Genomic DNA, 27758 nt, shown 5'->3' on the forward strand with positions numbered 1-27758 from the left:
AAAGAGTTACTGAGGTGCCTGCCTAGGCAGCCCCTTGCTTCCAAGTCCCCTATCCCCTACCCTCCTCAGACCTAGGCCACTGGAGGTAAACAGAGGAGATAAATGGCAGAGGAGAGTTTGGAGAGGGGGCGGTGAAGAAAAGGGAAATAAAGAAGTGCAGTGGGGTGGGGGTGAGAGGCAGAAAGCGTGTGGCTGGGGCCCCACGCCTCTGAGGAAGGAAGGAGAGGGTGACCTGGGATGCTCTCCCCTCCCTTCCCCCCTCCCTTCCCTGGGGAGCTGCCCCCATCCGGCCGCAGCCCTGGCGGGGTGGGGGAGGGACGGGGGCGGCGCCGAGGGGAATGAATAATTGAAGTAGAGGGAAGGAGGAAGAAGAGGAGCGGAGGAAGAGGAGGAGGCGGGAGCCTCCCGCACAGGGTCCTCCCCACTCCGCACCCCACCCCCTCCGCCGCCCGGAAGTCGCTCCCCGCCTCCTGCTCCGCCAACATGGCCGCGAAGTCGGATGGAGCGGCGGCCGCGGCCGGCCCGGGGCCGGAGGGGGCGGCCGGAGGAGCCCGGAGTGGTGCGGGCGGGCGCGGGGAGGCGGCGGCAGTGGCGGCCGGGAGCCCTGTAGTGACCGGGGCGGGGGGCTCGGGGCCGCGCTACGAGCTGCGGGACTGCTGCTGGGTGCTGTGCGCGCTGCTCGTGTTCTTCTCCGACGGCGCCACGGACCTGTGGCTGGCGGCCTCCTACTACCTGCAGGGTCAGCACACCTACTTCGGCCTCACGTTGTTATTCGTGCTCCTGCCCTCGCTGGTTGTGCAGCTGCTCAGCTTCCGCTGGTTCGTCTACGATTACTCGGAACCCGCGGGCGCCCCGGGACCCGCCGTCAGCACCAAGGACAGCGAGGCCGGAGGGCCCTCCATCAGCACCAAGGACAGCGCCGCCGCCTTCCGGACCAAAGAAGGCAGCCCCCAGCTGGGTCCCGGGCCCGCGCCCTCCTCGGCCAGCGCCTACCGCCGCCGCTGCTGCCGCCTCTGCGTCTGGCTGCTGCAGACCCTCGTCCACCTCCTGCAGCTCGGCCAGGTCTGGAGGTAGGAGAAGCGCAGGTGGAGGGAGCTGAGCTCGAGGAGTGGGGGTGGCGAGGGGTCTACCTGTCGCCCCAACCCTACTCTGACCTCTCCAGGCCCCCCTTGCGTCCTGACCTCCGCCCCGCCCCACCCTATTGCAGCTCTGATTTCTTCTCTGCCAGCTTCTCTCTGACCTCTGCCCTCAAACTCTGACCAACCCCAGTGCCATCCTCTCTGATCTGGCCATTGAGGGAGGAAGGAATGGGACAAGAAGAGAGAAAGTGATCCTCAGGGGTGTGAATGAGAAGGGCTGAAGGGGATGTGTGAAGCTTGGAACAGGGCCCCAGGGCTCCCTCCAGCCCACTCCTCTTCCTGAGTGCCAAGCCTCAGCTTAGGAAAGATCTCAGAAGTCCTTCCTTGCTCGCAAACGGTTCTCAGTTTGGAATTGCAGTCCACTCCCAGCCTCCCGGGAGAAACAGAATTTGAGGCAGCTAAATGAATATCCCGCCCAAACTTTTTGGACTTCTGGTTAAGGGTGTGCCAGACCCTGCTGAGAAGCAGTTTGGCTTCTTCTGTTTCCTAGGAGTCCCCCACTCTCTCCCCTACCCCAACAGGGCCAAAGGGATTTGGGATCTTCAATCTGAGATTAGATGGCCACTAGCTGTCCTTTAATCCCAGGGCAGTAAAACAAAACTGAGGCTTTGTACAAGCAGCCCACTTCCAGTCTGTCTGCTGAGCTGAGCTAATTGGAGACGGGGGAGGGGGGGGCCAGTGGGGGAATTTTGAACCTGGGGTTCCCCTTGAATCAAAATTGCTCTGGTAACTTAGGCTCTACTGTGCACTGAGAGAATGAACTTGCCCACTATGTGATCTTAGATAAACCTCCCTCCAAGCCTTAGTTTCCTCACCTGTGAAACAAGGGAGAATCCCTCCTTATCTCATCTCACTGGTCTACCATCACCTTTTCTTACCTGTTGGGATGATCAGGTGAGAGGAGGTCTATGCGAAGGCCTTGCAGACTGTAATGTATTTTAGGAATGTAATAGATTATCATGATCACAGATGTGGGGAAAGCACAGAAAAAGTCAAAGTCACTATAGAGATGTAAAGTGTGATTACTGCTGTTGTTATATTTATTCTGCTACTTGTTAACACATTCTGCCTAACTCAGAAGATTCAGTACTGGGCTGAGGGTTGGAAACAGGACTCCCAGGGTTTGTCCCAGCTGCTCACTTGCTGTGTCACCCTTGTTGTGTTGCTGAGTTTCTCTGTGCCTTGGTTTCCCCATCCATGGCTTGCTGAGATGATGTGTATATTCCATTTAGCTTGCCCTGGGGGAATACGGAGGTGGAGCTCTATCCACACAAGGTGGTGTTATTATTATTAGCTTGACACATAAAAATATTCATGTCTACATCCAGGAACTAATCTGCATTTATCATTCTGTGCCCGAGTGGACAGATGGTGATAGATATTTTTAGATTCTGAAATGGTAACTTCCTATTCTTGGCAGCCAAATTCATCCCCCTTTCCCTTTAGCCTAAAGTGGGCCAGCTGCCCCTCAACTCACTGGCTACCTCAAACCCCCTCCTCCCCTTGTTCAGAATCTTCTTACAAGAAACAAATACTTCTTTCTTGAAGATAAACTGAGTTTCCCTTAAACAGGGCAAAAAATGACCATGGGGGTAGGGGTGAAGGTCTCAAGAGAGTGGCTGAAGATGGCTGAGGGTCCCTCAAGCTCCATGGCTTCTCAGATACAAGAGCTATTTCTACTCTCCCCCGTTTGTAAAGTGAGGGGGTTGGGATGAGATGATTTTGCAGGGATGACAAACTAATGATCCTGGGGTTGAATATGGCTTACAGAAGTGTCTTGTTTGGCTTGTATAATATTTCAAAAATCCGGAGTTCTAGCTTCTCTTGGGTAAAAAAAAAGGAATCTAGGAGTATCAGGCCTGTAGCAATTTAGACAGGGGATATTTGCTTCAGTTTGTCCAGTTTCATTCCCTTTGATCACCTCTGGACCATTTCACTTAGGCATTAGGAGTATGAGAGCCTTAACTTATAGTTCTGTAACAATTATTTTATTAGGTACTCCCTTTGTGTCAAGCCTGTTGGTTGATTTTTTACCTGTTTCATCTCCTGTGTCCCTCCTAATACTCCTGGGATGTGGTTGTATTGTCATTCCTACTTAACAGCTGAGGGAATGGAGGCTCAGAAAGGGGGCATCCTTGCCCAAGGTCACACAGCTAAGGAGTAGAAGAGCTGGGACTTAGGACTCTCTGTCTTCAAAGCCCAAGTTCAATTTATCCACCCTGCAGTTCTGCCACTAAAGTGTTCCCCAAGCTCAAAGAATTATGAGTCTGAGAGCCCAAGATTCCAGGAGATAGAAGCCAGAGCTTCTGCTGCACTGAGATAAGAATGTGAAAGGAGGGGGAGGGATTTGAACATTGTGGGCGAGGATGGGGAGAAAGTGTATTGTGGGGATCATGCTGGACTGGGGGCGAGGATCAGGAAGCCCATGGCTCCATCGAGGTTTGTAACTAGCTTGCTAGGTGACCTTGGGTAAGACTCTTCCCATCTCTGGGCCTCAATTTTCCTGTGTAAAATGAGACTATCAGATCTGATGACCTTCTTTCTGGAATTCTGACACTGGGACTGGTTATCAGAGCTAAAGCCTCTGGACCCCTGTCCCCAAAGCTCTGGATTCTAAAATGGCTGAGGGTCTGGCTAATGGAGGAAAACCCAGACGAGACAGAGAGAAGCCACTGGGGCTGGCATTCCTAGAAATTAAGCAATGTTGGCATATGTTTGCTTACCACGTGAAATGTTCCCACAATGAACATGTTCACTGTTTGGCAGGCCTTGGTGCAGATGTTCTGAGTGGTAGAACCTGGAGTAATGAGGGAAGAGAGGTATGTCTGAGCCCTACAGGATCCAACCTGGGAGACTGGTCAGTCCACCTTCTAATCCCACACCCTCAATTCTGAATAAAATACTTTGAATTATAAAAATTACTTGCAACTCCTGAAGCTTAACAATGCTGAATCAAAAGTCTGTGTACTTTGAAGAGCCAGGTAACACAGACCTGTGACGGCACATGGGTTCAACTGATTAGGCTGGATTCTGTTCCCAAACAACCCTGTGGAATGGGCATTATTATTATTTTAAACACAAAATGGGGCTCTGAGCAGGCAGAGGAAGGGAAGGAATTCATGGATCCTGCCTACCCAACAGGCCCTTTATGAGGTGCTCCAGACCCTGGCTCTCATCTTACCCTGAAACCTCCCCTCTGGTGACAATTGATATACCCCGCCAGACAAGAAAATGAGGCTCAGAGAAGTCAAGTAACTTGTCCAAGTTCATCCACTGAGGAAGTAGGGGGAGGGGAGGTGCCAACCCAGCTTTCTCCAACTCCCAAGGCCAAGTCCTATCTCTGGCACCCCCACACTGGCTGCATGGGAGGATCCCGGAGCCATGGACTCACACAAAGACAGATGACTCCCTGAGAAAATCCTTTGGTGGGACATGAAGCTGGCTGTGAGCTGGACAGCAACCTGCGTTTTCATTCCTCCCTGGCTCCCCAGCCCTAACCTTCGGAGTTGTTAAGCCACTCAGGGTTGTTAAGCCAATTAAAGTCCTAACCCTGTCTTCTCTGACCCTGTGGGCAGCAGAGCAGTAAACCATGAATCCTGCTTTCCCTAATCTTGAACTCACTGGGGCCAAGCTTTGCCCAGATAAGCATAGTTTGCTAAACCAATTAGTGGGAGATGATCTGGCATAGGATTCCTCTGAGGCTGTCAGGATCTGGGGATCCAAAATGCGGAGGGAGGGATGGAGGGAGGCAGGCAGGCCGGCCTTTAGAGGGAAGGCCTTACCTCTAAACACTCCCTCTATGCCCACCACTGCTCCCTCCCTCTGCCTCCTCACACCTGCACTCAAGAGAAGTTCTGAAATGAATTAGTGACCAACTGGGTGTGAAAGTCAGACTCTGGGTCTTCTCTCTGGGAAGCTATATTATTGGCTTAAAGGTTAAGAGTCCAGATTCTGGATTCAAATGTCCTCAGCTCACTTTCTGTATGTGATGGTGACAAGCTATATAATCTCCCAGTGCCTGAGTTGCCCCTTTATCATCTAGGGCCCATCATCGTACCACCTTCTGGGTTGTTTCTAGTTTCATCTGATAATGCCTGCTGAGGATTTAGAGAAGGGCTGGTCCCATTGTTAAGTATTCAGGACCCCTGGAGGTGAGTAGTGACATCACTACTCCCTTTCATCGCTGCAGAAGATTTGCTCACTTCGCACATGACCAAGGAGGGGGCAGGAGGGCAAGAGGGCCTCAAAGGTACCTGTTCATTTAATCTGTAGTCATTCATTCCACACATATATATGCGGCACCTACTGTATACCAGGCACTGTGCTACATGCTGGGAATAGAGTGGTGAATAAGACGAAGTCTCTGCTCTCGTGGCGATCAATAGTCTAATGGGGGAAACAATAAACAAGTAAAATCAAATATGATATATATTGTAAACATAATACGAAATCTAATGGGTCAACTGATAAGTGCTATGGAAGAAATGAAATAGCTCAGGGGGCTACAGTGTCCCAGGGAGGAGGCTGTGGCTCTTTGAGGGAAGGTGATCCAGGCAGGCCCCTGCCAGGACTTGGCATAGGGACAGAGGACTGAATGAGGTGAGGGTGAGCTGTGTGGAGGCCTAGGGAAGGATGGCCAAGGCAGAGGGAAAGAGAAGAGCAAGGAGAAGGCCCATGTGGCTGAAGCAGAGAGTCCGGGGACAGTGGAGGGGCTGGCGGGAGCTGGGTCATGCAGGGCTCCACAGGCCATGGGAAGACTAGGCCTTTCACTCGAATGAAGTGGGAGCCCCAGAGAACTTGAGCAGGGAAGGAAGAGGGTCTTGACTTCTGTTTTACAATGGGCACCCTGAGTGTCAGAAAACAGAGTGGTGGGAGGCCAGGATAAGTCTGGAGACCTGGGAGGACGCTGCTCCATGATCCGGGTGAGGGAAGATGGGAGCTGGACCAGGGTAGTAACTGCAGGGGGGGGGGGTCTGTTTCAGGCACAGCGGACAAGGTGTCTGTCCCTCTTAGTATCTGTCCCTCTTTTGTCATTTTCCCCACTGGGGCCAGAATGTTAATGATTAAGAACTCACGCTCTAGAATCCGCCACATACATCCTGTGTCTGCCACTTCCTGTGATGGGGGCAAATGGTATAACTTGTCTGTGCCTTGGTTTTCTCATCTGCAAAATGGACATTCTAATAATGGTACCTTTCCCATGTGGCTTGAGGGGGGAGTTAAATTAAATAATGTATACCTAGTGCTTAGCACGGCTCCTGGAACACAGGAAGTGTGCAAATCTCTTCAGTGTTTACTCTTTAAATTTTGTTTTGTTTTGTTTTTTACTATTTGTATTATTCTCTATAAAACTGGTCAGGGGTTGGATTTCACAGTGGTTTTCAGACTCTTTCACTGCCTTCACACCATCATTGCAACCTGAAATCTGAGTCTCTCTTTTCTGATATTTGGGTTACCTATCTAGGATTTTGTTTTGACCACCACAGCTGAAACATTTTACAAGCCTTCACCCTCGATCCACCTCCCAACTCAAGGATTATCCACTAGGTTCCTCCCTGTTCTGACTTTGCAGGGTTGTTCCAGGCCAGCCTTGCCACCCACCTCCTGGGAGACTCCTCTCCTGGAGGTGCTCCCCCACCCCCCACCCCCTTCTATCTGCCCATCCGGCTGCAACAGGCCATTAGAGCTGCTCCTAACAGACACAGCAGCGGCAGCTGGGCCCAGCGTCCCCTGTTTGATCTATAAAGACCACACAGGAGAAGCCCTGTGGGGAGGATGGAGGGCTGCCAGGAAATGGCTTTGAACCCAGGCAGCTGGGGCAAAGGTCCCTAGGGAGAGAAGGAGGATGGGTTGGGATCTACTCTGGCCTCTCCATTCACCACCCTGCCTTTGTTAGGGTCTTGAAAGTCCTCCCCTGGGAAATCCTATCAGCCTCCAGTTCCCCCCACCCCACCCCACCCCATCCCGCCTCCACCTGCAGCCGGAAGGATATTTCAAATGCTCAGCTCGGACCTTGCCATCACTCCAGAGCCAGAGGGCCAGCCCGGGGTCCCCTCTGCCTCTCGAGCAGGTCCGGATGCTTTAGCTTGGTGTCAGAGCCCTTTGCCTCTTGGCCTTTTGTCTCCTCACTGCTCTGACCCTCTAAAAAGCAAGCCACACAATTTTTCCCTTCATGCCTCTGAGCAGCTGCCCATGGTCCTTCTAGCAATACCCTGTCCCATTTTCCTCCCAGTGAAATTCTGCGCATCCTTCCAAGTCAAGCTCAGAGGCTGCCTGTTCTGAGAAACTTTCCCTGAACAAACCCATCCTGCCCTCAAGACCCTTCAGACCCCACCTCCCACTCTGTCAGTCAAGTTGTTGTTGTTATTGTTATTGTTGTTGTTGTTGTTTAAGCTTTTATTTATTTATTTATTTATTTATTTATTTATTTATTTATTTATTCGAGAGAATGAGACAGAGCAGAGAGAGAGCATAAACAGTGGGGAGGGGCAGAGGGAGAAGCAGACTCTCCACTGAGCAGGGAGCCCGATGCAGAGCTCAACCCAGGACTCCAGGATCATGACCTAAGCTGAAGGTAGACACTTAACCAACTGAGCCACCCAGGAGCCCCAAGTTGTTACTTTCAATCTAAAGTGGAAATTGTTTAGTTGTCGTGTCTGTTTATAAAGGAACTGTAGGCACTTGTTGAAACCTCAGGTGGCACAGAAAAGGTACAAAGACTCCTCTCCCCTCAAAATCTTGGGGGGGTGGCACACAGAGGTGGGGTTATGAGAGATTGCCACTTACTAATTATATATTTCTTGTATTGCTTAAAGATTTCCTTTGGTTTTTAATTAATTAAGAAATACATGTATACACTCACCTGCTTTTAGAAAGCCAGATATTACTGAAAATTTTAGTTACCTTTATAGAAACTTCAATGAGATCATTCCTCTTCACCACAATTCTGTCAAGTAGGGGGTGTGGTGACAAAGAACGAGGGCTGTGGAGCTCAAACTCTGACTCTGCCACGTATGAGCTGTATGACCTTGGGCAAGTCACTTAACCTCTCTCAGTTTCCTCATCTGTGAGGTGGGATGATAACATCCCATGGCTAGACAGGTAGCCATAGTGAAGGCTTATTGATAAATGTAAGGAGCCTGCTTTGTCCAGGACTCAGCATAAGTGTTCCATTAGTGTGAGCTAGCCTTACTGGCCCATACTACAGATGTGGAAATACAGTACAAAGAGCTAACAGCTTCCCAGTTTGTAAGTAGCAAAGCTTGGGCTTAAAGGGATGCTGTCAGGCTCCCAAGCCCACATGTGTGACCACCAAGCGACCCTGCCCTCCGCTAGTTAAGAGTATTCTTACAACACAATCAACCATGTATTGCTTTGGAGAGGGAAAAAAAATCAGAAAGATATTTTTAAATTTTGATTTGATTATAAAGTACCCATTGTTAACATGCTGGTTCTTCCTCTCAGACTTTGCCCTCTGGGCACAATTACTCATTCCTCTTCAGTCCCACAGTCCCCAACATATTCTGTTGTGATCCCCTGCCCACCTAGCCGGTTCTCCTACCAGATGACAAGCCTCTGGGAAGGTGAGGCTTTGTCCTTTCTTTTCCCTGGTCCCCATGGTGATTGGCCCAGAGCAGAGCCTCTGTTGCTGTCAGGGACCCTGCACTTGGCCAGCTTCAGCGAGGTACCTAGTAGTTATTAGAACATGAGTCTGTTGAAGCAGGCTTTGTGTTCGTGGCTGATGTGGGGGTGCTAAGGCAGTGTGGGACCCCAGGGCAGTTATGGGCACTGCTGGGGTCTGCCAGGCCTCCATCTGCAGCCTTCCACAGTGGCAGTGGACAAATGCAGGCTAAGGGCAGCAAATTTATATTTGTATAAGATGTGGTCGGAACAGCCCTGGGGCTAGGTTCCCAGGAGGATGCTGGTGTGGTGAATGGCTGGCTCAGGAGACGGATCCAGTAGGTGCTCAATAAATGTTCTTGTAAACTGAATGGAATGTTTGAAATCAGAATCTTGAGAAAGACACTTCCCTGCCTGGGATTCAGTTGCCCCATCTGTCAAGTCCAATCAGGGGCTCGAGAACACTGGGTGAGTTCCCTAGGGCTCAGATGTGAGGGCAGGGTAGCTGAGAGCTTGGGGTGCTGGTGGGCTCATGGCTCCATGATTTCCTCGTTGTGTGTCCCCGGGCAAGTTGTCTCAGCAGCCAGAGCGCTAGTCTCATCTGTGAAATGGGGATGGTGAGCGTACCCGCCTCTTAAAGTTCTTGTAAACGTGTCCTGGGATCACATAAATGTATGGGACTTTCACATATCTATGTTCAGGAAATATTTATTGTTATCAGTATTATTATTGGCCCAAGTAGCAGCCCACCTCACTTACTTAGTCAAAATAGGGGGAGGAGGAGGGGCGTCAGGGCTCCGAACGTTCTCTAACCCTCATCCACAGACAGCCTTTCAAGGAAGGACACTTTTTTCCTGTGGCTCCAGAGATAGTGTGAAGACAGATGATAACCCAGTGTCCAAGAGAGGCAGAATCTGGATAGGAACAAGACAGCCAGACAATCAGGCTGTCCAGGAACAGAGGGGTCAGTTCCCAAAGCCGTGAACTCCTCCAGGCCACTCGCGTACAGTCAGGAGCAGCTGACTTTGGCAGGGAAGCGATAGCAGGGCCTCCTGCCCCCCCGTTTGGAGGGTAAACTAGATGATCTGCAAAGCCCCTTACAGTTTTAAGACTCTCTGGATCGAACTTGGGGCCTTTACGAGGCTTAGCTGTCACACCACTGGTTGCAAATCAGTGGCCTGCGGGCTTGCGGGCAAATCCAGCCCAAGGATGTGTTCGTGTGTCCCTACTGCTTGATGAAACCTTTCATTGTGGAAAAAATTTAAATATACAAAAGTAGAGAGAACAGGATAATGATGCCCCCCCGTGCTACAGCCCTGCTTCAGCAATTTACTCCTGGCCAACCTTGCTTTATCTAGGCCAGTGGCATCCAATAGAACTTTCTGCCGTGATGGAAATGCCCTATGCCTGCACTGTTCAATACAGCAGCCACTAGCCATGCATAACTATTGAGCATTTGAAGGGTGCTTAGTGGACTGAGAAGCTGAATTTTAAATTGTATTTTATTTTGATTAATTTAAACTTAAATAGCCATATGTGGCTAGAGTGGGACACTTAGATGTTGGACACTATAGGTCTGGATCCTACCCCAATTTTTTCCCTTCCATGTTATTCTGAAGCAAATCTCAGACATCATACCACTGCATCCATAAATATTTCAGTACATTTCTAAAAAGTTAGACTTTTGGGTGCCTGGGTGGCTCAGTCGTTTGGGCGTCTACCTTCAGCTCAGGTCAAGATTCCAGAGTCCTAGGATGGAGCCCCGCATTGGGTTCCCTGCTGGTAAGGAGTCTCCTTCTCCCTCTGCCCTTCCCCCTGCTCATGCCCTCCCCCCCGCCTCAAATAAATAAATAAAATCTTTTAAAAAAAATGAAAAGATAGACTTTTATAAAAAGTATAACTAAAATATGTAATACCATTATCACACCTTAAAAAAAGATTAATAATTTCTTAAAAATTCATATGGTAGGGGTGCCTGGGTGGCTCAGTCAGTTAAGCATCCAACTCTCGATTTCAGCTCATGTCATGATCTCAGAATTGTGAGTTCAAGCCCCAAATCAGGCTCTTTGCTGGGCATGGAAGCAGCTTGGGATTCTCTCTTTCTCTCTCCCTCCCTCTCTGCCCCTTCCCCATCGCCTCTCCCTCTCTTAAAAAAATAATAAAAATAAATAAAAATTCATACAGTGTTTTTAAAAATTAGTTGCCAACATTTCTAAATTGGAATTTTTGGGGGCACAAATATTCTCATTTCCATCTATTCCTAAAAAATTGAAATTCCATCATATTGGGCTCACATTCTCCCAGGGCAGGAATCAGCTAGAGCAGCTCTGCTTTCTAGACAAGACACCCAGCTCTCTTTTCCCAGAGTACCCCCATAAGAACAGCTTGGCCTCTCTACCTTCTAGGGGCTCACGGGCCAGGGACAGATAGAAGTGGTACTTTTTGCCTTCCTTGGTCTCCTTTCAGATCAGTACTTTCAGATGCCACCAAGAGACTGGACCCAGCCCTCTTCCCCCACTGGCTCATGCCTGGCCACACAGGGACAGCTCTGCCCAGGGATATGAGGAAAAGAGAGAAGTAGGGGGATGTGGAGCAACAAGCCCTGGGCTAGAGTATGGGGTACTGGACTTTAGTCTCTGCTCTGCACCCATTTCACCGGTAGGGAAAGTGAGACCCAGAGAGAGGCAGAGATCTGGCTGCATTCATACAGTGAAGGACAAAAGAGGTGGGAACCTGGTCCCAAATGCTTTGCCGGAGAGGGGCTGCCTGCTTCCCTGCTGACTGAAAAGAAGAGCTGATGGCAGTGGGTGGGAGGGGAGAGGGTCTCAGCTTTTCAGCCAGAGCCTAAAATTAGTGGCAGGGAAATGTTTGGCCTTAGCCCAGCAAAAAAAGAGGTGCCGTGACTTCGTAGAGGGCTGCTAAGGAGGAGGGAAACAGCCCGGCTCTCAGCGCTGCACGAAATAGGAGCCAAACGTGTAAAATCACATTCTTTTCTGACATTTATGACTCATTTGGCTGCCAACCCCAGGAAGGTCCCATTTTGCATCCTTACAGGAGCGCTCAGTATTGAGGGATAGACAGATGGGAAGGGAGCCTCCAGGCCGTTCCCTGTAAGAGCTTTCTGGGCCCCATTGCAAGGAAGGGGAGGGGGTCCAGTTTGTCCCAGAGGACTCACAGACTGCATCTGGGTCCTCAGGGCCTGACTCAGCTTGATTTGCACCTGGTGGTGAAATGCCAGAAACACTATTCCTGAGTTGAGATGCAGCTCTGATGCTTCTGGCTGTTGACCTTGGGCAAGTCACGTCTCCAAGTGCCTGCTGTTTGCTTCTGGAGTCCATGCCCTTCTGTGGGGGGCCATACTCAACTCTCCCACCTTCCTCCCTTGCCTCTCCCCGCCTCTGCTGCCCACAGAATGCTCCCTCTAAAAGGCAGAGGTACGAGCTAGCTGTACCATTGTTCCCTTGTTTAAAATCTCTCCATGGCTCCCCATTACTCTTATGATAAAGGCCAAATGCTTCACCATGTCCCCCTTCCCCCCACTCACTTTCTCACCTCCTTCTCCAAGCTACAGCCCTTCTGACCATGTACGGCTTCCTGGCCACTCAGGACCTTTGCCCTTGTTGTTCCTCCACCAGAAATTCCCTTTCCTCCCTCCTTCAGCCGGTTAACTCCTGTGCCTGCTTCAGATCACAGCTCAGTACCCACCTGCTACAGAAGCTTTCCCTGACGGCCACGTCTCCCCGCAAGCAGAACCAGGCCCCGGCTTCCTCAGTACTGGAGCCCAGAGTCCTGTTTGGAGCATGTCCGGAAGCCAGGGAATGTTTATCCCCGTTTACACATTGATTTAAATAATGTCCAGCTCTCCTACTTGGGTCACACCAGGTGGACTGGGTCTGTTTTGCTCACTGTCGTGTCCATCAGCATTTTAGCACAGGTCTTGGCACACAATAGGTTTTTAAAAATGCTGGGTGAATCAATGTCAAATAACCCTCCTCTTTTCAGAGACTCCAGAAAATGGGGATCGTGCCCACAAAACCTCCCAGGGCTGCAGGGAGAATTTTAGCCAAGTACATTCAGAAGGCCTTCCAAAGAGTAGCAGCTGTTTTCAGGGGAAGGACAAAGACCCCCAAAGAAGACCCTGCCCTAGGATTCCCCACAAAGGGACTTCTCTGACCCTCTGCCTCCTGGGGACAGATTCAATGAGCACCTGGGAAAGCCAGCCTGGGAGCAGGTCTCAGGTCTACCAGGAACTAAACCAGAAACTACAAGGCCTCCGCTTCGGGCTGGGTTCTCTGAGTCTCCCAGCCTCTTGAACCTCCCACTGGTCGAGCGCCCACCACTGGGCTGGAAATTTTATGCATATCACTATTTTCTGATTTCATAGCTACCCCATAAAGTGGGCATTGAGCTGAGGGGTTCAGGGTGGGAAGCAGCTTGCTCAAGACTACGCAGACAATAAATGATGGATCCGGAATCTGAACACAGGTCTCCCCCGGGCTTGGGTCCTTGACTGCCTTTCCTTGGGGAGCTTCCAAAGCAGAGTTTATAAAGTACATTCACACATTCACTCATTCAAGAAACAAATAAATATTGAACATTAACTCTATGCCAGGCCCTAGGGGCATAGCAGAAAACAGGACAACCAGGGTCCCCACACCATCAGAGAGACAGATGACAAATACGGAAGCGAGAAATTAGACCATTTCAGGGGGTGATATGTGTTAATTAAGAAAAGAAAACAGGGTGACAGGATGGAAAGCGGCCAGAGGGGCAGGTAGAAGTGCTTCGTGGTGGGGGGGGGGGGGGTGGGGTCTAGGAAGGCCTCCCTGAGGAGGTGACACAGAGCTGAGAGGAAAAGAATGAGAATTCTCTCGGTGAAGCCCCTTCTAGGCAGAGGCCCAGAGGCTGGAATGGGCCTGGGGCATTCAGGAAACAGCTGGGGACTCATTAGAGGGGAAAGATGGAGGGAGTTGAGGTCCTAGAGGTGGACAAACCTGGATCTCAAGGTCACGGTGTACTGTAAGGCGTGGCGTGGCCTGATCTAGGATTTTACAGGATCCCTCAGGTAGCTGTGTTAAGACTAAGCTCCAGGAGGGCAAGGAAGGAAGGAGACCATCGAGGAGGGAGGCCGCCATGGCTCAGAGTTCAGTGGCCGGCCCCAGAGTGATGCCACCTGGTGGAGGGAAGTACTTGGGTTCAAGACATCTGCCGTCACCAGAACTGGACAGGTGGGGCGAGGGGTCTTATGGAAACCCCTTTCCATAGGCAAGAATCCTGTTACTAGGGCTCGTTTTGCAGAGGGGGACTGAGGCCCCCAGAGGGCTTGGACTTTCGCAGAAAGTCTAGTGAAGGATTGAGCCTGGGTCCCCTGACTCCAGTGACTATGGTCACCTCTCCTGTTTTCTCTGAACCCGTGCCGTTCCAGGCAAAGCTTTCAGGTCCATCCCTGCCCAGCATCGGTCTTCCCTGGCAGCCGCGCCACCCACATTCCAGGGAACCAAGCCACCTTCTCCAAGGCAGGGACCCATGGAGAACGAAGTCTGAGTCCTAGGTCTGACGCTAATTTGCTGTGGGACTTTATACAACTTCCACTCTCTTTCTGGCTCTGTTTCTTCATCTGTAAAGTGAGGATGGTAATAGTGCCCACCTCAAAGATTGGCTGGGAGGAACGGACAATCTGTATGACAAGGCTTAACGTACAGTTGGTGCTCAATAAATGTGAGCTATTATCATTATTATTCATACCTGCACACTGTTCCCCTACAGACCCACAGAACAGTAAGGGGCTCAGCTCGCGTGGGGTCTCTGCTCCTTCCTACCAGCCCTGCCGGCTCCGTGCCGCCTGCTCAACCTTCCAGAGTCTGCAGGCCTGGCCTGGGTGGAAGACAGGAGAGCTTGCCGTGCAGGGAGGTGGTTCCTGGATGGAGCCCGAGTGGAGGAGCCGCTGGAAGCTGCTGTGTTTTTGGCCCAGAGCCATGAGGGGGAGTGGAAAGGGGCGAGAACACACACTCAGAGACGCCGAGACCGACAGATGGAGGAGCTGAGGATGTGAGAGACGCAGACAGACAGAAAGAGACCCAGAGTTGGGAAAGGAGGAGCAGGCAGGGGCGGATGGCAGGAGAGCTGGCAGTCATGCCGAGCCACGAGATGAGCAACAGACCACCAGACAGACCAAGCAGCTGAGAGACTGAAAGATAGACAAACGCACCAATAGGCATGCCCAGAATTCTAGAGACAGACAGACAGATGAAAAACCAGGCCCAGTATCCAAAGGGACAGATAAGCTATCCTGACATCCAATGGACAGACAGACTGATGTTCCCAGCCTCGTAGAGCAGACAGACAGGCTGACCCAGGACCCTAGGGTCAGTCTGACTAGTATTTGAGTAACAACATGACCTCTAGCACGGGGACAGACAGGTGGACTGACTCAGGGTCTCAGGGCAAGACTGACAGATTGACAGATAAACAGAAAAATAAACAGTCTAACCCCTCATTCAAGGGCTGATTGGAGTGGCAGACAGAGAGAGTGGCCCAGACCCAGGATGTGAAGCCAGACAAAAGGACAGGTCCAAGCTGGCTGTCTGCACAGAGACGGAGGCCCAGACCAGAAATCCTGCCTGGTACTGGAGACTCCAGCTGACATGAGAACCAAAACCAGGAGAGAGCAGGTCGACCCAGACACTGGGCCCAGAAGCTTCCTGGCTTCTTGGGGACATGAAAGCCCTTCCTCCTTCCTTCTACCCAGTAGAGAGGAGCCTGTCGCTCCCCACCACCGGCCCAGGTCTGGGGGACGATGGGAGGTTCCTGGGTCACAGAGGCAACCAGATCCAGGAAGCAGGGAATGAGCTCCGTCTGTTTCTTGACCCTGCTGCCTGCTCTCAGAGGCAACGGGGTCCAGAAGAGATGGCTTTACGGAATCCTGAATAAGATTTCACACACTGTCTGCTGCCTTCTCTTCTCCCTAGAGCTGTGTGGTTTTTTTGCCCCCAACCCCACCTTGAACAGGACACACTTATCTGCTCTTCCAATTTCCTCCAGGACATGCTTCTCTGAGCACATGATAGGCAGTCAGCAAATTAGACACAAAATAGACCCCTAAGCACCTGTTCCCACACGGTAAACCTGTCTGTTAAGTCTGGTTCACACTGGCCTCGGGCAGTTGAAGTCAGTGCTGTGGGGGGGCCCAACCAGGCGAAGAAATACCAAGGAAGCCTTCCTGGAGGAGGAAGGACAGAAATGAGTCAGTGAGGACAGGAGTTGCCCAGCAGGAGTTCTGGCAGTAAGCAAACTCTGCAAGGTCAGGAGAAAGACACAGGCAAACACTCTCTCTTTATTCATTCAACAAATATTTATTGAATGCCTACTACACATACGGATGCTGGGAAGACGGGAGTGACCAAGGCCACCCAAGTCCCTACACTCATAGAGCTGCAGTGATAAAACAGAAAATCGGTGTGTACATCAATAAGATTGTTTGATAGCGTATGTTATGAAGAAGATCCGACAGGGCAATGTGACAGATGAGAGGGGTTTGGTGAGGACTGGGGGGCCACATGGGATGGGTGACCCGGGGGGCCGCTCTGAGACGGTGACATGGGAGCCACTAAGGAGCTAGCTGCAGGAGGATGTTGGGGGAAGGGCGTTCCAAGCAGAGCAAGTAGCAAGTGCAAAGGTCCTGAGTCAGGAACATCAGACTGGGTTCAAGGAACCTCCAGGGCAGCTGGAATGCCGGCAACAAAAGAAGCAGTGGCTTGAGATGAGGAAACAAGTAGGGCTGGATGGTTTAGGGCCTGCAAGCCAAGGGAAACCCTTGAACTTTATTTCAAGTGTGATGGAAGGCCCTTCCTTGGAAGGTTTTGAGAAGGGGAATGACACGATCGGACTGATTTTTCAAGTACCCCGCCTGTTGTCACGTGGGGAATGGACTACAGGGGGGCAGGAGTGGATATAGGGAACCCACCGAGAAGGCAAAAGATGATGGTGGTCTGAACCAGGGTGGAGAAAATGGATGGACTGTTAGAAACAAGACGCACCTGCCCCCCTCCCCAGGTGGGATTCCTTTCTCTGAGATGAGGCATCCTTCTCTGTGGGTGGTATTCGTCCCATCTGTGGTGAAAACCAACTTCTTCCAACTTCCCTTCAACTAGAGTGGAATAGGGTGGGTTTCCTGGAGGAGGTTTCAAGGGAGGCTGCTTGGTGATCAGGAGCGAGTCTTCTGCCTACCATGTACTCCCTCTCCCTATATGCACACCCTTTTTAAGTGTACAAATTATTTTCAAACCCATCACCTCATTCAATGCTCACAACAAAGAGGAAAATGAGGCTCAGAGAGGCAAAGAGACCACCCGAGGCTACACAGCATCCAGGTCAGGGCTGGGAAGCAAATCCACAAGCCCAGCGTCTTGCCATCTTGCCTTTCACCCCAGGGGCTGTGACACAGGCAGGATGGTGAGTGCTGGCCCCTTCTTAAGGTAAAACTGAGGCACAGGGAACTAGGTTACATGTCCTGGGCAGGGCCCCACATCTATCAGGCATATTAAAATGCAGCCACATCAGGGACGCCTGGGTGGCTCAGTTGGTTGGACAACTGCCTTCGGCTCAGGTCATGATCCTGGAGTCCCGGGATCGAGTCCCGCATCGGGCTCCCGGCTCCGCGGGGAGTCTGCTTCTCTCTCTGACCTTCTCCTCGCTCATGCTCTCTCTCACTGTCTCTCTCTCAAATGAATAAATAAAATCTTAAAAAAAAAAAATGCAGCCACATCAAACACCAAATGTAAATTATATATAACCAGATAAAAGCCAAATTGTGTCGACCAGCTGATATCATGTTCTGTTTTGCAGACATTTAATTAAACATTTATTAATTTTGATTCTGCAGTTTTTCCCTGTGTTTTAGAGCCAGTTTTTTCCCCAGGCCTCCAATGGTTTCCTAGGCCCATGAGAACCTTGCAGGCCCTTGGCAATGAGCATTTAGTGCCGGCTGGAAGGAACAGTCACGGTTTTGGGTCCTGTTGCCAAAAGAGGCAGAGTGAGGTTGAACCCAGGTCCTCTCATCCCCAGACTGTGCCATGGTCTTCCCTCACTGCCCAATGCCACGTTTTTGGGATTCAGAGGCCTCCTTTCTTCCCCTCCCCTTCCCTACTCAGCCCACAGCAGCCTTGGGCTGGGTGAGCCCTTTGTCTGTGGTTATCTGGGGCGAGGGGCCCTGGGAGCCAGCCGAGGAGGGGGCAGGAGTGGGCAGGGAGGTGGGCAGGCAGCCTGTCAAGTGGTGATGGATGCTGGCCGGGCCAGGGCCTCCCTCATGCTGACCCGGGCCAGGAAACAGATGGTCCTCCAGCCTGAGAGAAACTTCCAGGGTGTCGCCCTCCCCCCAACTCCCCAGGCCCCTTCACGTTGGACCAGCTGGTCTCTCCTTTCTGTTCAAAGCCAGAGCCACAGGAATGGAGAAGGGAATAGGTCTGGGGGAAGAAGGAGGCTGGAAAAGGTAGTCTGTGTTCTGGGCTCCCCAGAAGCCCTACAGGGCATCCTGGTCTCTCTCGTAGCCCACCCACCACCCTTGGCCGTCTCCTCCTCTGCTCTCTGCCCCTCCTCGGTGCCTTGCCTTAGCTCAGCCTGTCAGCTCAGGCCTGGACCAAACTCCAGCCTCTCCTGGCTTTCCTCCAAGCCAGCCTCCAGAGCGAGCTTTCTAAGCCAGCAAGCTGATCACATCCTCCTGACTGTGGGATAGAATTCAGATTTAAAATAAAAGATGAACTCTTCAGTCCAGAATTTGATGCCCTTCACAATTCCGGTCTTCTATGGCCTTTCCTATGAAAAGCCACACCTCCAGGCCCTGCAAACCACTGGCCATTACCCTAAAAGGCCGTGCCCTCTCATGCCTCTCTGCCTTGGCCTTGGCTGGTTCTTCTGCCTGGAATGTCCTTCTCCCTCCTTCCTGCCTTCTAATCCTACCCATGATTTAAAGCTGAGATCAAATGTTTCTTCCTCTGGGCAGCCTTCCCTGATCTCCCCGCTCCAGCTAAAGCTACCCATCTCTTCTCCGGGTACCATAACATCTTAGAGCATCTATTTCAGGTCTTACCTTGTCTCTGTCCCACGGGACTCTGAGATACTTAAGGGCACAGAGCCTGGCATATAACAAGCTATCAAAATATATTTGATACATGAATCTATGCTTCAGGGATCCTTATGGCGGGAGCGGTTCAGGGGCCTTAAGAGTGGAAAGTACAGGGAAACAAATTTCTGTGCATCAGAAGAAACACAATCCAGGTTTGGAGGTGCTCAGGAGCTCCAAGAGGTGGGGACTCCCCATCCTGGAGAGCACGCAAGCAGAAGGTGTAAACACATGGGGCTGGGATTTGCGGAAGGATTTCTAGCATTGGATGGGAGAGTTAGACCAAGGGGTCTTTGCTTTTGTTGATTCTGCTTCTGAGGGAACAGGCCTCTTCCCCTTCCCAGCTGCTAGTCCCACACTGTGTCATGTTGAAGGTGTTTCTACACCATTGATTCGTGCCTGGAAGACCCAGGGATGGGGAGGAGGGCCCTGAATGGGATGTTTCTAGTCACATTTTGGGGAAGAGAGTTTGAGTCCCAGAATGGTAGCTCTAAAAGGATCTCCAGAGTCATCAAGCCCATCCTTCTTGTTGGCAGATAGAGAAACTGAGGCCCAGAGAGGGCTATGCCATTCCTATGACTGGGATACTCCTCCTGGGAAACTCTGGGTATCAGGTGATCCCAAATTCCAGGGACTACCCTGATGCCTCTCTTGGGCTGGCAACACACAGTTGAATACAGTGGGCCCCCAGGTTCCCAAACAACATCTTAAAAATGCCAGCGCTTCTCATCTTGTAGTAGACCCACAAACACCTGGTTCTCGGATCTCAGATTCAAGTAACAGGATCACTGAATCTGTGTTGGGATTTTCCTCCCTGATTTCTGGGGAGATAACTTCTGGAGGAGTGCTCTCTAGTTTCAGCAAAGGGTGCGCCTGCCCCATGAATCAGAGAACTCAGGGTTTGCGGGGCCAGGGTCTGTGACTGCAACTGGCCGGGGCAGAGCTGCTGAGCAAAGAACGAGGGCAGGGAGGAATTCTGGGTGGCGGGCCCCTTCTTATCCTACACGGGCACTGCACTTTCCAGGTGCAAAGCATTTTCAAATCCATTTCATCCTTACAGCCACTTTGGGAGGTTTCACTAAGGCTCAGAGAGGGTCTGGCTCGAGGTCACACAATAAATTAGAAGCAAAGTCAGCCCTTGAACTCAGGACTTCAGAATCCCTTCCATACCCCCTACTGGGTGACCAGAGTTCCATTCAATGAAGACAAACTTGCAATCATGCCTGCGTTCACTCTTTGAGCCAACATGGACTGAGCACCCATTGTGTGCTAAGAACTGAGGGTACAGCAGTTAGCGAGCTGCCCTGTCATCCTCACAGAGTTCAGAGTCTGGGGGAGATGGATGAAGAAACAGGCAGTCACAGCCCACTGTGGGTTAGAGAGAGCCTGTGTTGAGTGGTCCCAACCCCAGGTAGAAAGCGGTCAGCAGAGGTTTCCTGGAAAAGGTGACTTTAAAAGCTGGAAACTTGGAAGAAAAGCAGGAGTTACTGGGAATGGGGCTGTAGTGGGGCTGGAGGACAGGGCAGGGGGTTCCAGATAGAGGGAACAGCAGGTGCAAACGCCCAGCGGTAAGAGAGAATATTGGGAGCCAAGGTCTGTGGCATGTGCAGAGCAGCTGGAGCCATAAAGTTTGTTGAGGGAAATGGCTCAAGAGGGAGCAGCAAAGTCTCACCTGCCAGGGGACCTATGAGCAGCTTCCCTGTGCCCTATGGAGAAGAACTGGGCACTAAGAGGTGGGGTTGGGGAACAGGCCAGGAAGCTGGGGGTTGAATGCCTGGGTTTGAATCCTGGTTCCACTGCTTCCTAGTTGGGTGACCTTGGACAAGTGGCATACTTCTCTGGGTCTCAGGTTTTCTCGTCTATAAAGTGAGGACAATAGCGGGGCTAGTGGAATCTCAGTGCACTGTCAGGTGTCAGGAATCCTGTGAGAATGATGATGAGAATGCTGAATTAAGGGCTTACTTTGTGCCGGTGCTTTAAGCTAATGAGCACATTCGGAGTTCCTTCCACTACAGTCCCGGAGGCGATCGTTCCGATATGCCCATTTTACAGCCAAGGACACCCGCTCTGCTGGGCGCAGTGAGCGACGCCACCCTGCGCACCTGTCCCCCCTCCCCCCGGCGCTCGCCTGCGGGCCGGGGGTGGCTTGAGAGCCGCAAGGGGGACGCGAGCGCACGGAGGCCTGAGCACGGCGTCCCTCCCGCAGGTACCTGCGCGCTATGTACCTGGGGCTGCAGAGCCGCTGGCGCGGGGAGCGGCTGCGGCGCCACTTCTACTGGCGGATGCTGTTCGAGAGCGCAGACGTGAGCATGCTGCGCCTGCTGGAGACCTTCCTGCGCAGCGCGCCGCAGCTCGTGCTGCAGCTCAGCCTTCTGGTGCACCGCGGCGGCGAGCCGGACCTGCTGCCGGGTGAGCTCCGCCCTCGCGCCCGCCCTCGCCCCAGGGCTCGTTCCTCTAACGCAGTCCGCTGCAGGGGCACCCGCCCACTCTTCCTACCACCCCCACTTCGGCCCACTTGCTGTCGGGGATTTGGAGGCGCCCCTCCTCCTGCTACTCTCACCACCCTCCAGGCCGCTGGAGACCCCCATGTCCCCTCCAGTGGCCCAGTTACCCTCCGTGTCCGGAGGGGCCTGGTCCCTCCACCTCCTTGCCTCCCTTTTGGGACCGCTGGGTGCTCCCGCTCTCCCCCTCCTCCCTTCCCCCTTGCCAGGGCAGAGCAGACCCCATTTCTGCTAAGTCCAAAGAGGCCCTTGACCCCATCGCCGCAGCTCAGACCCTGCCCTTCATTCCCCAAACTGTCCTGATCCCAGATTGCATCCACCAGGGGCACCCCTGACTCACAGATCTGCTCAGTCACCCTCGGTCTCCAGGGAGCCTGTTTATCTACCCTCTCGTGGTCTTCATTTCCTGGGGACTCCTGCCAGGCTTAGCTGGGTCCCGGCTCTCACCCCCAACCTTGGCCCTCCCCTAACTCTGATAGACCAGGCCAACCCATTCTGTGTCAGAAAAACCACACCCCCGGGAGTCCTCCAAGCTTCTCCTACCCAGACACTGTCCATACTACCTTTGATGACCCAAAAGATTCTATCACCCCCTCTCAGGCCCTTCAGGACCCCTTGCCCAGGATACTGGGCCCCAGTCAAAACTTCCCACGCAGATGTCTTCCCATGCCCTCAGCTGTGCTCAGCTTGGATACGCCTCTCCACAACCCAGCTTCACCCTGGTGGCCTGTAGCTACTAACTGTCCCCTCCTGGCTCCTCCATACCCTAATCATGACCACCCAACTCTTCACCTTCTTTCTTGCTCCCAGAATCCTGGACCCTAATTTTCCACCCTCACACCGAGACCCCTGAACCCCGACATCCCTGTTCTAGAGACCTGGCCCTGACCCTTATGAAGACCAAAGTCACCCACCTTCCTTCTTCCTTTATGCTCCTCCTCCTGCAGAAGTCCCCAGCCCCATTCACGCTCCCTGCTCCCATCACTGCTCTGGAAGACTGCCCCCCCAGACCTTCCCCACAGCCCTGATTTATAGACCCTTCCCTCACACCTCCTCAGAACCCAGCTCCTGACCCAGAACCCTCCCCCTTTCCCCAGACCCCCCACCCCGCCCCCAACCCAGACCCACCCCTAACCCAGCCCACCCCACCCTCACCCTGTCTCTGCAGCCCTGTCCACCTCTGCCTCACTCGTGTCCCTGGCCTGGACGCTGGCCTCCTACCAGAAGGTGCTGCGGGACTCACGGGATGACAAGCGGCCGCTCTCCTACAAGGGCGCTGTGGCCCAGGTGCTGTGGCACCTGTTCACCATCGCGGCCCGCAGCCTGGCCTTCGCGCTCTTCGCCAGTGTCTACAAGCTCTACTTCGGCATCTTCATTGTGGCCCACTGGTGCGTCATGACCTTCTGGGTCATCCAGGGCGAGACGGACTTCTGCATGTCCAAGTGGGAAGAGATCATCTACAACATGGTGGTAGGCATCATCTACATCTTCTGCTGGTTCAATGTCAAGGAGGGCCGCAGCCGCCGCCGCATGACCCTCTACTATTGCATCGTGCTGCTGGAGAATGCCGCGCTCACGGGCTTCTGGTACTCCAGCCGCAACTTCTCCACTGACTTCCACTCGCTCATCCTGGTCTGCGTGGTGGCTTCCAGCTTTGCACTGGGCATCTTCTTCATGTGTGTGTACTACTGCCTCCTGCACCCCAATGGGCCCATGCTGGGTCCCCAGATGCCTGGCTGCATCTGCCCGGAGACCCCAGGACCCTGTGGCCCCCCAGCTGATGCTGTCACGAGTCCCCCAAGGTCCCTGCCGAGGACTACAGGTGCCGAGAGGGATGGGGTCTCTGTGGGGGGCGAGCGTGCAGGGACCCCCACGCCACCTGTCTTCCAGGTGCGGCCTGGCTTGCCTCCCACCCCAGTGGCTCGTCCTTTGCGGACAGAAGGGCCTGTCATTCGGATTGACCTGCCCCGGAAGAAGTATCCTGCCTGGGATGCTCATTTTATTGACCGCCGGCTCCGGAAGACCATTCTGGCACTGGAGTACTCCTCTCCTGCCACACCTCGGCTACAGTACCGGAGCGTGGGGACCTCCCAGGAGCTGCTGGAGTATGAGACCACGGTGTAGGCCACAGTGTCCCCCACCAAGAGGGACAGGCTTGGCTGACCCCACATCAACCACAGTGTTGAGCCCGGAATGTCAGGGCCACCCAGTTAAAGGGGTGTGGATCCATTGGTCCAAGGGTAGAGTGGCCCACCCCTGGGTACTTTCAGGGGAGGGGACAGCCTTGTGGAGGCCTCAGCCCTAGGCCCTGTTTTCAGCCCTGCGGCCCATTTCCTAATCTCCCCTGAACTAGGGCCCAGGGCACCAACTGGTGCTACAGTCCTCATTAGCTGCCCCACTTTCATGAAGGCCTCCACACCACATCTGGTGCCAGGGGCACCCCACACTCTCCCCTGCCTGGAGTCACCCACGTGTTGCTCCCAGTGGACCTGCCAGAGACAGGGAACTGCCTGGGGCCCATGACCTAGGCGCTGTGCTCCTCGGGGGGTATGGGGGGTGGGCTGCTTCTCTGGGGAGAGGAGATCTCTGAGAAGGATGGAGGAGGCCATGGAAGATGTGAGGGAGGTGGGGGCATCTGGTGGACCAGGTTGGTACAGTTCCTGCGGGCTCTGAGGGCTGGATCCTGGGCAAGAAGGGAATGAAAGGCGGGAGTTGGGGCGGGTGGGGAGTTGGGGTGGGAGCGGACAGTGCTATAGCTGGAGAGGAGGAAGAACCCTGAGGCAACTGAGGGGTTGAGGCCAGCAGAGGCACAAAGGGATTAGCAGGTCTGGGGGCGGGGTACCCTCAATCCACCGCACAGAGAATGTTCCCAAAGTGAACTCCTCAGGAGACACCCTTTGTTGTAGGCTCTAATATGAATGAGGTTCCGGACACCTCAGGTGAAATGTTTCCAGGAGCCATCCTGTGTTCTAGATGAGAATCTAGAACATTCCTTCTAGATAAAGGTCTTGAATACAACAGATAAAATGTCTAGGAAGCCACTCTGGGCTCAATTATACATGAGGTTCTAACACATTTGACAGAGAAACTGGTCCAGAGAGACATTCTTAACTCTGGATTAAGTTTTAGAACACTTGGCTGATAAAATGTCCTAGGGAGTCCCTCTGATCTGGATTCTGTGATGAAGGCGAAGGCCCTGGAGCCCCGCTATTCTGTTCTGGGAGGTTCTAGCTCCTGCCATGGGGGTGGAGGAAGGGGCTCTAGAGCCCCATGTAAGTGGAGTAGTCTAGAAATGGGTAATCCAGTTCTAGATTTCTCAGATTTATAGTTCTATGCCCCATCCACCTTGGTCCACAGCTATCTTCCCCAGAGGAAATTGTCATCCTAACTCTTGAGACATTTCAACTGCTAACTGGTTTCCAGCTGAAAAAAATTAACTCTGGGGACATGACATAAATCTTGGCTCTCAGTCACCGTGCAGATGCAGCTCTCTGAGATAGCAGCTGGAAAACTGGCTTGTTTTGCCTCCGATCTGACAAATCCCTAGGACCAGTAGTCTATTCCCAAACATCGTGGAGTGCCCATGGGACCACTTACCCATAGCCCCTCCTGTCTATCTGGGACAGTGAGTCCTGGGTCCGGCGGCGGTGGGGAGGACAGGAGCAGAGAAGCAGTTGCCTCTGTGGGGTGAGGGGACAGAGCCTGTAAAGAGAACTTGAACCACCCACCATGTCCCTACTTCCCCAGTCATGCCAACTAAGTTGCATTCACTACAAGGGCACAGCGGGTAGTATTAAGGACAGCTGCAGACCTGGGCTGGGGGTGAGGAGCCCCATGAGAATCCTAGACTATGCAAATTAGAGAGTCACTTTGCCCTTTCTGGTTCAGACCCCCTTGGGTGACAGATAGGAAAACTGAGGCCCAGCCTGGCTGCTAGTCTCACGGGTCCCAGAATCCTGCTGTCCCATCAGATGGTAATGGGTGATAGTGAATTTACTGAGAATACAAGGTGCCGGGCGACCCCAAAGGCAGAGAGGCCAAGACTGCCCATATACACACATACGCATACATGCAAGTACACATCACACCTGTGACACAAGTAACCTCACCCCCTGCCACACAGGTGACTGCATAGACATTCATGTGGGCCCAGATGGTGTGTGTGTCCCTCCCACCAACACACAAAGAATGCTTTTATTGCTTGCTTTCTTCTACTTCCCCAATCCCTAAGAAGCCTCAGAAACCAGGCCTGAGGGAATGGGTGGCAGAGGAGGTCTGGGGTGACCTAGACCTCCTCTGGTGAGTTCACCCAGCCACTTTGTCTTCCGCTCAAGTCTGTCTCCAGAGGCTGAATTCCATGGCCAGTTGGGCGTTAAAGCCCTTCGAGAAGCGACAACAGTGGAGAAGCGGACTGAGGTCCGGCTGACAGCTTCTCCCCTAAATTTGCTCCTGCCTGTGACAGCTCAACAAGAGAGCTTTGAGCAACCCAGCTTACAGAGGAGGAAACTGAGGCTCAGAGAAGTGACATGAGGGTCAGCCTGGGCAAATTTTACTCCCCTGCATCCTCAAACAGCCCATCTGGCTGCACCATTAGCCAGCATCCTAGAAGGAAAAGTTAGAAATACCCTCTCTGGGAGTTGGGAGTCCTCACAGCTCCAGAAGGCACCAGAGAACCAGGACATCGGAATGAGCCAGCAGTGCTAAAATGTGGTACAAGGCTCTCAGAGGAACCAGGGCCACATTTTGGACCTTCCTCCATCCCCACCTTCTATATTTCTCTCCCACAAAACCCACCTTCAGGGCCTCTGTCCCTTCTAGGGACAACTGAGCCCTGGAAATGGCCACAGTCAAGGGCCGCCAGACAGGCCACGGACACCTTCTCCTGCCTTTCACTCCCAGGAAAGAGCTTAGCCTCCAAGGACCACCACCCTTCCACCACCCCCATATGGCCAGGAGCTCAGGACTCCATCCGTTCCTGTCCTTTTAGTCTGCTGGCCTGTCCCCCATTACATCTGGTCCCTGTCAATCCTTTTGTTTCACTGGGATAGAGGAGTCAGAGTGGAGAAGGGGCACCATCTCATTCATGGTTCTTTTTCTTTTTTTTTTCCTGTGACACAATCTACCTCAGCCAATCCCTCTCCTCCCTGTCAGAATTGGACCCCTTGGGTCCCTGCCTCCTGCTCCCCATTCTCTGTCCTACACCCCAGCCTGGCTGCTTAGTCCTTCCCAGAATCACTACAGAGTCTTTGCAGTGAGAGAATATTCCAGACCCTTGAGGTCCCCTAAGCTACCTACCCTCCCCATCTATTATAGAGGAGATACGGAGGCCCAGAGAGAGCCAGGGACTGGCCCAAGATCACACAGAAAGTCAGTGGGAGAGTTAGGCTGAGCAGTAGTTAGGTCCGTCTTAATTTTGCCAGGAAGAAAACAGGACACTAAGTACCAAATTTGCCCTCACTGTCTCTACCCACAGGAGACATTTCCCCCATTTTCAGGGTGGACTTCTGTCTCCCAGTTTTCTTGAACTGATCCCCCAGCTTGTTGACTATGCTCCCCAAACCTCTCCAGGCACCACACACCCCTCATCACACCTCCATGCACTGATAAACCATGTGCCTTGTAACTGTTACCCCGACTGGACAGCACAGACCTCCACCCCTCCCAGCAGGGGTTCCCCAACAAGGAAGGCTTTCTTGGTCCCCTCCTCTCATCTGTCCCACCCTGGTGTCTCCCCGCAAATCTGCCTTACCCCCAGCCATCTCCCTGCCCCTCTGAGTCCCACAGAGGTGTGTCACCATAAGAGTCAGGGAAAGCAGAGGCCGGGGAGGGTGAGACCTGGCGAGGGGCCAAGGGGCTGAAGTACTAGGGAAGATTTTACCTTGCAGCCCAATGCTCTTCTCAGGGCTAAAGTCCCTCAGGGCCTGGAACTCACTTGGGCTTGGAGTTCACAGAAACCTTAGGTAGTGAGGAGGTTTTCCTAGACAGGGGTGTATGGGTTTCAAGTTCAAATGCCTTCAGGTAATGAAAATGAAGGAAGAACAAGTGATATGCCATAGGGAGTGGTGAGGACTCTGGAAAACAGGGCAGTGCCTGCCCCTCCCGATAGGACCTAAAACTGACATTTTTGAAGAACCCTGTGCTGGCCAAACTAATCTCAGATTTGGCCCACGGGCCTCCAGTTTGAAATCTCTGGTTCAAAATATTGAGAAGGTTCTAGGAAACCACGCAGATGCTGATAACCCCTCTGGAGAACTCAAGGACAGAGGCCCTGGCTCCCTCTGAGAATTTTTAAAACCCCCACCAACTGACCCCCTGAGAGCTGTCCGTCCTTCCCCCTTCCCCTGAGAAGTGGAAAGGGAAGGGAGCCCCGGGCCTTCACAG

The 27758-nt window shown here is 52.8% G+C and overlaps 1 protein-coding gene across 1 annotated transcript; it reads left to right on the top strand.

The window, feature by feature from the left end:
• The first annotated feature begins 483 nt into the window (after positions 1-483).
• Positions 484-27758, top strand: XKR7 (XK related 7). Its single transcript, XM_047743652.1, has 3 exons — positions 484-1070; positions 21083-21285; positions 22546-27758. Exons 1-3 carry the CDS (start codon positions 484-486, stop codon positions 23499-23501), a joined length of 1746 nt encoding a protein of 581 aa, XP_047599608.1. The 3' UTR covers positions 23502-27758.

The sequence above is a fragment of the Lutra lutra genome, chromosome 9, assembly GCF_902655055.1.
Source record: "Lutra lutra chromosome 9, mLutLut1.2, whole genome shotgun sequence".
NCBI lineage: Eukaryota > Metazoa > Chordata > Mammalia > Carnivora > Mustelidae > Lutra > Lutra lutra.